General features: G+C 37.8%; 1 protein-coding gene across 1 annotated transcript; it reads left to right on the top strand.

Moving 5' to 3' along the window:
• The first annotated feature begins 649 nt into the window (after positions 1-649).
• On the top strand, positions 650-8144 carry LOC128639260 (E3 ubiquitin/ISG15 ligase TRIM25-like). The gene is made up of 2 exons (XM_053691551.1): positions 650-2309; positions 7515-8144. Exons 1-2 carry the CDS (start codon positions 657-659, stop codon positions 7536-7538), a joined length of 1677 nt encoding a protein of 558 aa, XP_053547526.1. The 5' UTR covers positions 650-656; the 3' UTR covers positions 7539-8144.
• Positions 8145-9089: the final 945 nt, after the last annotated feature.

Here is a 9089-nt window from a genome sequence, read left to right as displayed (position 1 = left end):
TATTTATATGTATATATGCCTGTAAATGCATGAATACACATATAAATACATAAATACTTATGTACACACATATAAACATATTTATTTATTTTCATATACATATTTAGGCATGTATATGTTTATATATGTATGTATCTCAATGTTAAAGCCCTTTTGCAGCCTTTTAGTCGAACAGCTGAGACCTCATACCTTTGAGCACTTATAACATTTTATGATAACCCGACGCATGTTAACTTCAATTGCGCTCAAGCGATAGCGTTTACTTTGAACTTGTAATATCAGCGCTACATTCGAATAAATCCCTTTTCGCTTGCGTGTAACTGTTACCACACCCTAACTGTAAATTTAACAATATTAAGGAGCATTTCTCTGGATCTTAGATCTGAAGCGAATTTCTTGTATTCTGGGATGTACTTTTTTGAGAATGTTAAAATAACATTTATATTTTGCAAGTGATGTACTAATGAAAAACACACATACATGCAAGGCTACTTGCTGCTATTCACATGCACTGCCATGCAGCCTTAGCATATTGTAGACAGCTACCTGGAATGCACAGAGTTAACTTGAGAGTTTCTGCCTTCTGGAAACACCTCCACGCCTTGATCTGAGCAGAAATAGGTTTCAGTTTCATTTCTAGCTGCTGACTGTAAAGTATGGCGTCTGCTGATCTCAGTGAGGAGCTAAACTGCTCTATATGCCTGAGTATTTACACTGCTCCAGTAATACTGCGCTGCGGACATAACTTCTGCAGAGCCTGCATTGCTAAGGTGCTGGATTCCCAGGAGCAATCTGGTGTTTATACCTGTCCTGAATGCAGAGAACAATTTAAAAAGAGACCTGGGCTACAGAGGAACTGGAAGCTACACAGCATTGTGGAGCATGTTCAGCAATTTAAAGAGAGACCTGTGCCGCAGAGGAACATGCAGTTAGATAGCACTGCAAAGCATTTACAGACTTCACATCTGAAACCAGACCAGCATGGGATTCTTTGCACTTACTGCATCCACTCACCAGTGCTAGCCGCTAAATCATGTCTGATGTGCGAGGCTTCGTTGTGTGATGACCATTTGAGGGTGCACAGCAAGTCCGATGAGCATGTCCTAACTGCACCCACAACTTCATTTAATAACAGGAAATGTCCTGTACACAATAAGTTCCTAGAATATTACTGCTCTGAGGATAATACCTGTATCTGCGTTTCCTGCTCTCTGGCTGGGGAGCACAGAGGGCACCAGGTGGAAATGCTTACCGAGGCTTCTGAGAAGAAGAAAAATAAACTGAGAAATGTTTTGGAGACACTGACATTGAAGAGAGAGCAAAGTGAGATCAAAGTCCAGAATCTACAGAAGGACAGAAAATCCTTGGATGAGAAATCAGCTGATATAACAGAACGTGTCACCTCCATGTTTAAGGACATGAGGGAACAGCTCGAAGTTCTTGAGAAGCAAGTTTTGAGTGAGATCTCCAGGCAGAAGGAGCAAGCTTTATGCCCAATAGCTGATCTGATCCAGAACCTGAAGAAAGAGAAGGATGAGCTGACCAGGAAGATAAACCACATTGAAGAGGTTTGTAGTGTAACTGATCCATTAACTGTCCTACAAGAACAGGAATATGATAACTTTTCTGATGCTGAGACGAAAAACTATGAGGACACACAAACAGATATTAAAACAGCCCCTGCTGGAGGTGACTTAGATGAGGATCTGATATCTGTGACCTTACATAGGCGCTTAGCAGATATTGTCACTGGTGTAAAAGTGAAGAAAGGTTTTCATTTGCAGGAGGCTCCCGACCTATTCCTCAATGTTAACACAGCTGCAAATTATATAGAGTTATCTTCTGACTTGAAAACTGCATCTTACCCAATAGTGGAGATCCAGCGACCAGTGAGCTCGGAGAGATTTGAGTTTTGGCAAGTGTTAAGCACAAGGAGCTTTGCCTCCGGACAGCATTACTGGGAAGTAGAAACATGTGAAGCTAAAGATTGCATAATAGGGATGTCCTATTCCAGTATAGAAAGAAAAGGCAAACAGTCTATTATTGGCAAAAATAGCAAGTCTTGGTGTGTTCAATGGTGTGATCCCAAGACGTATCATTACCGTATAGCTACTAAGTATAACAAAAGGTTTTCAGCTGCACATGATTCAGTAGAAATACCTTTAAAGCCCATCTTTTCCTGTCAGAGATTTGCAATATTCCTTGACTATGAAGCTGGGCGTCTGTCCTTCTACGAGCTTGGGGATCCCATCAGATGCTTACACACCTTCACTGCATCCTTTACAGAGCCTCTCCATGCGGCATTCTGGGTTGGTCGTCATGCCTGGGTTCGAATCTGTAGCTAGAGATACTGATCGCCCCACAGAAATAGCAAACCAAATATTACAAGCTCCTGTGATTGTAGTAATTTAATGGGACATAAAACCCACATTTCTTCTTTCATGATTCAGATAGAACATACTTATATTATCTGATTATCATGGTTCTCTTCATATCCTTTGTTGAAAAACAGGAAAGTAACCTCAGGAGAGTGCACGTATCTGCAGCACTATATGGCAGCATTTTTTGCAACATTATACATTATCAAGAGCACTTCAGGCATGTGCGTGCTACCTATCTAGTTATCTCTTCAACAAAGAATAACATAAAAACAAAGCAAATTTAATAATAGAAGAAAAAGGTTTTATAAATTGTATGCTCGGCCTGAATTATGAAAAATTATGGGAAAAAGCAGGATAGCTCAGAAGATGTTCTGCTTACACAGTAAATACACTCAGGCTTAAAGGGAGCTGTTAGTGTTCTACATTTGAGTCTGGAGTGTCCTTACGGCTTCATTGAGGCACAATCTAGTTATTCGCACACACACACCCTCTGCTATTTGCTGCTAGCTATATCTGCTCTTGTGCATTACTGTATAATCTGCTCTTGTGCATAACTCTATAATCTGCTCTTGTGCATAACTGTATAATCTGCTCTTGTGCTTAACTCTATAATCTGCTCTTGTGCATAACTGTATAATCTGCTCTTGTGCATAACTCAATAATCTGCTCTTGTGCATAACTCTGTAATCTGCTCTTGTGCATAACTGTATAATCTGCTCTTGTGCATAATTGTATAATCTGCTCTTGTGCATAACTCTGTAATCTGCTCTTGTGCATAACTCTGTAATCTGCTCTTGTGCATAACTGTATAATCTGCTCTTGTGCATAACTGTATAATCTGCTCTTGTGCATAACTCTGTAATCTGCTCGTGCATAACTCTGTAATCTGCTCTTGTGCATAACTCTGTAATCTGCTCTTGTGCATAACTCTGTAATCTGCTCTTGTGCATAACTCTGTAATCTGCTCTTGTGCATAACTCTGTAATCTGCTCTTGTGCATAACTGTATAATCTGCTCTTGTGCATAACTCTGTAATCTGCTCTTGTGCATAACTGTATAATCTGCTCTTGTGCATAACTGTATAATCTGCTCTTGTGCATAACTCAATAATCTGCTCTTGTGCTTAACTCTATAATCTGCTCTTGTGCATAACTCTATAATCTGCTCTTGTGCATAACTCTATAATCTGCTCTTGTGCATAACTCTATAATCTGCTCTTGTGCATAACTCTATAATCTGCTCTTGTGCATAACTCTATAATCTGCTCTTGTGCATAACTCTGTAATCTGCTCTTGTGCATAACTCTGTAATCTGCTCTTGTGCATAACTCTATAATCTGCTCTTGTGCATAACTGTATAATCTGCTCTTGTGCATAACTGTATAATCTGCTCTTGTGCATAACTGTATAATCTGCTCTTGTGCATAACTCTGTAATCTGCTCTTGTGCATAACTCTGTAATCTGCTCTTGTGCATAACTGTATAATCTGCTCTTGTGCATAACTGTATAATCTGCTCTTGTGCATAACTGTATAATCTGCTCTTGTGCATAACTGTATAATCTGCTCTTGTGCATAACTGTATAATCTGCTCTTGTGCATAACTGTATAATCTGCTCTTGTGCATAACTGTATAATCTACTCTTGTGCATAACTCTGTAATCTGCTCTTGTGCATAACTCTGTAATCTGCTCTTGTGCATAACTGTATAATCTGCTCTTGTGCATAACTGTATAATCTGCTCTTGTGCATAACTGTATAATCTGCTCTTGTGCATAACTCTGTAATCTGCTCTTGTCCATAACTCTGTAATCTGCTCTTGTGCATAACTGTATAATCTGCTCGTGTGCATAACTCTATAATCTGCTCTTGTGCATAACTGTATAATCTGCTCTTGTGCATAACTGTATAATCTGCTCTTGTGCATAACTCTGTAATCTGCTCTTGTGCATAACTGTATAATCTGCTCTTGTGCATAACTGTATAATCTGCTCTTGTGCATAACTGTATAATCTGCTCTTGTGCATAACTGTATAATCTGCTCTTGTGCATAACTCTGTAATCTGCTCTTGTGCATAACTGTATAATCTGCTCTTGTGCATAACTCTGTAATCTGCTCTTGTGCTTAACTCTAAAATCTGCTCTTGTGCATAACTCTGTAATCTGCTCTTGTGCATAACTCTGTAATCTGCTCTTGTGCTTAACTCTAAAATCTTCTCTTGTGCATAACTCTATAATCTGCTCTTGTGCATAACTGTATAATCTGCTCTTGTGCATAACTGTATAATCTGCTCTTGTGCATAACTGTATAATCTGCTCTTGTGCATAACTCTGTAATCTGCTCTTGTGCATAACTGTATAATCTGCTCTTGTGCATAACTGTATAATCTGCTCTTGTGCATAACTCTGTAATCTGCCCTTGTGCATAACTGTATAATCTGCTCTTGTGCATAACTGTATAATCTGCTCTTGTGCAAAACTGTATAATCTGCTCTTGTGCATAACTGTATAATCTGCTCTTGTGCATAACTGTATAATCTGCTCTTGTGCATAACTGTATAATCTGCTCTTGTGCATAACTGTATAATCTGCTCTTGTGCATAACTGTATAATCTGCTCTTGTGCATAACTCTGTAATCTGCTCTTGTGCATAACTCTATAATCTGCTCTTGTGCATAACTCTGTAATCTGCTCTTGTGCATAACTGTATAATCTGCTCTTGTGCATAACTCTGTAATCTGCTCTTGTGCATAACTCTGAAATCTGCTCTTGTGCATAACTCTGAAATCTGCTCTTGTGCATAACTGTATAATCTGCTCTTGTGCATAACTGTATAATCTGCTCTTGTGCATAACTGTATAATCTGCTCTTGTGCATAACTCTGTAATCTGCTCTTGTGCATAACTCTGTAATCTGCTCTTGTGCATAACTCTATAATCTGCTCTTGTGCATAACTCTATAATCTGCTCTTGTGCATAACTCTGTAATCTGCTCTTGTGCATAACTGTATAATCTGCTCTTGTGCATAACTCTGTAATCTGCTCTTGTGCATAACTCTGTAATCTGCTCTTGTGCATAACTCTGTAATCTGCTCTTGTGCATAACTCTGTAATCTGCTCTTGTGCATAACTCTGTAATCTGCTCTTGTGCATAACTGTATAATCTGCTCTTGTGCATAACTGTATAATCTGCTCTTGTGCATAACTCAATAATCTGCTCTTGTGCATAACTCAATAATCTGCTCTTGTGCATAACTGTATAATCTGCTCTTGTGCATAACTCTATAATCTGCTCTTATGCATAACTCTATAATCTGCTCTTGTGCTTAACTCTAAAATCTGCTCTTGTGCTTAACTCTAAAATCTGCTCTTGTGCATAACTCAATAATCTGCTCTTGTGCATAACTGTATAATCTGCTCTTGTGCATAACTCTATAATCTGCTCTTGTGCATAACTCTATAATCTGCTCTTGTGCATAACTCTATAATCTGCTCTTGTGCATAACTCTATAATCTGCTCTCTGTATGGGGGATTACATGGTATATAAATAATCATATTATACTTAAAGGGAATTAACACTGAGAGATTATAATATACAATGTTCCAATATGTATGGTAAAAAAAAATGCAATCCAATCACTGTTATCATCTACCCCAAAACAAACCCATTGCAGCCACAGTGTATTAGGGTAGATTCCTTAAAGGGAATTATAAGAATTAAACTTTCATGATTCCTGATGCACACTTACAAAAAAAGAATCCAGTTTACATTAATTAGCAAATGTAATTTCTTTAATGTGTTAAATTGCAGCTGTTTTGCACAAGAGCATACTTAGGTATGTTCATGAGTCTACCCATATCTTGAGCACTATATGGCAACTGGGTTTGTACCAATGTTATTCTACTTGGAGAAGTGGTTCCCTATCAATATCGTTAAACCATGCTAGGATTAGTGCACAAATTGGTAGTACATGTGCATTGTAAAGAAGAATGACCACAGAATGTTTAGTGTGGCCAACATCCCTTTAGCGCACCCTGACAGCAACACATAACAGCACTAAAAATGTTACCTAATGTAAAGTGTTAGGGCGACAATACAGGTTAACAAAACACATGTAAAACATATGTATCTATCTATACATACAAATATGTATTTATGTAAGTATATGTGTTTACTTGTTTATATATGTGTTTATATGTTTACATATCTATGTGCACAAATACATACAAGTATACATATATACGCTTTTGTTCCCTCCCCAGTCATACACTGTGTCATATAAAATATACATATCAAACAAATTGAATGTTTTTTTTTTATATAAATACTTAAAATACCTTTTTTCTTCACTTAGAAGGAACTGTGTGTATGTATATATATATACACACACACACACAATTTATATATATATATATATATATATATATATATATATATATATATATATATATATATATATATATATATATATATATATATATATATCAATGTAAATATTTGCATAGGAAATTAGCACATCTAGGCAATAATAATTGCTGCAATAATCCTGTTAAAAGGATAGCTGTGCTAAAACAGTATTTTGAAGCAAAAAAACTGAGAATTTGCATATCTTACCCAGAATTCTCTTGTGCATTGGTAACATTGTATATGACGTATTTCTGGGGAAAAGCGAGCGGGGAATCTTGCCAAGATGCACTAATTTCCTATGCAAATATTTACATTGATTTAATTTTGAGACATGGAGGATTTTAATTTCAGTTTTTTATCTCCCCCCCATAATTTTAATGAATATATATATATATTTTATATATACAGTATATATATATATATATATATATATATATATATATATATATATATATATATATATATATATATAAATACACACAATATATATATATATATATATATATATATATATATACACACACACACATACTCTCTCACACACAAACACTATTTATATATATATATATATATATATATATATATATATATATACTATGCAAAAAAGGTAGCACTCACTGGTCATTTATAAGTAAAATGCAGCTTTTAATAATACAAAAAGTTAAAATATTGGGAAAAACATGACGTTTCGATGCCTAACTGGCATCTTTTTCAAATGTCCCAAAAGGTAAATCCAAAGTGGTCACTGTGACCAGACCAATCTCGCCACTGTGCATTGGAGGGCCTGTTATGGAACATTCTTTGGGCTGGAGGTACATGGGCTTAAGGATACCCAGAGACTGCATGGAAATATGGAATTTTATATGCTGGACACCCCATGTACTATCATAACTGTCTTATGTCTATGTCACCCTGTATCCATAAATAAAGGATGGGTACAGGGTGTGAGTGCACCTTGTGGGAGCAATTGTGACTCTATAAGCCAAGTGGGCATAAAATACTTTATAGCTAATAAGAACTGTTCCTATATTCTGTAATAAGATGTATTTTATTTACGTTTCAGATCTGATTGTGTCTCAGGAATCTGTCTGGGTAAACTGAGTGTGTCCCTGTGTGATTATGTTAACTAGACTGCCCAACATCAGATTATCTGAGTAAACGTTTTTCCCCAGTTAATTAACTTAATATGTTAATCTGTTTTACCTGTGAATAGACAATTGTTAGAGGTTTGATGCATTGTTCATATGTTTGCTTTACTGTTAAACCAATGCCCTCTGTAACCTGAAGCCAGGGTGTATAAATATGTGTGCTGCTTTTAAATAAACTATTCATTTTGCTGATATCTGTTGGACCCTCACCATGGAGCTTTGACTCATGCTTGGGGGGCGGGAGAGAGTAAATTTACTGTATGCTGCCTGCGCCTCTGCCCTTTTATGCCAGGGTTATACCGTTACAGTCATGTGGTGTTCCCCATGAGAGCATACAGGAGAGGTAGTGCAGAAACAGTAGTATGGAGGCCACCTCAGGCTAGAGATTGTAGAGATAAGGTATGGCTGTTAGTGCTCAGATCAGGGTGCCTCCATAACAAGAGAGACATGCTGAGATCAGGGTGCCTCCATAACAAGAGAGAAATGCTGAGATCAGGGTGTCTCCATAACAAGAGAGACATGCTGAGATCAGGGTGCCTCTATAACAAGAAAGACATGCTGAGATCAGGGTGCCTCCATAACAAGAGAGACATGCTGAGATCAGGGTGCCTCCATAACAAGAGAGAAATGCTGAGATCAGGGTGCCTCCATAACAAGAGAGACATGCTGAGATCAGGGTGTCTCCATAACAAGAGAGACATGCTGAGATCAGGGTGCCTCCATAACAAGAGAGACATGCTGAGATCAGGGTGCCTCCATAACAAGAGAGACATGCTGAGATCAGGGTGCCTCCATAACAAGAGAGACATGCTGAGATCAGGGTGCCTCCATAACAAGAGAGACATGCTGAGATCAGGGTGCCTCCATAACAAGAGAGACATGCTGAGATCAGGGTGCCTCCATAACAAGAGAGACATGCTGAAATCAGGGTTCCTCTATAACAAGAGAGACATGCTGAGATCAGGGTGCCTCCATAACAAGAGAGACATGCTGAGATCAGGGTGCCTCTATAACAAGAGAGACATGCTGATATCAGGGTGCCTCTATAACAAGAGAGACATGCTGAGATCAGGGTGCCTCTATAACAAGAAAGACATGCTGAGATCAGGGTGCCTCCACAACAAGAGAGACATGCTGAGATCAGGGTGTCTACA

Source organism: Bombina bombina, chromosome 8 (genome assembly GCF_027579735.1).
Source record: "Bombina bombina isolate aBomBom1 chromosome 8, aBomBom1.pri, whole genome shotgun sequence".
NCBI classification, from domain to species: Eukaryota; Metazoa; Chordata; class Amphibia; order Anura; family Bombinatoridae; genus Bombina; species Bombina bombina.
This window is presented reverse-complemented; position numbering and strand designations above follow the sequence as displayed.

Coding starts and splice junctions, on each gene's coding strand:
- LOC128639260 (XM_053691551.1), top strand. CDS start 657: ATGGCGTCTGCTGATCTCAGTGAGGAGCTAAACTGCTCTATATGCCTG. Junction 2,310..7,514: donor CTCTCCATGCGGCATTCTGG/GTTGGTCGTCAT, acceptor ATGTCCCAAAAG/GTAAATCCAAAGTGGTCACT.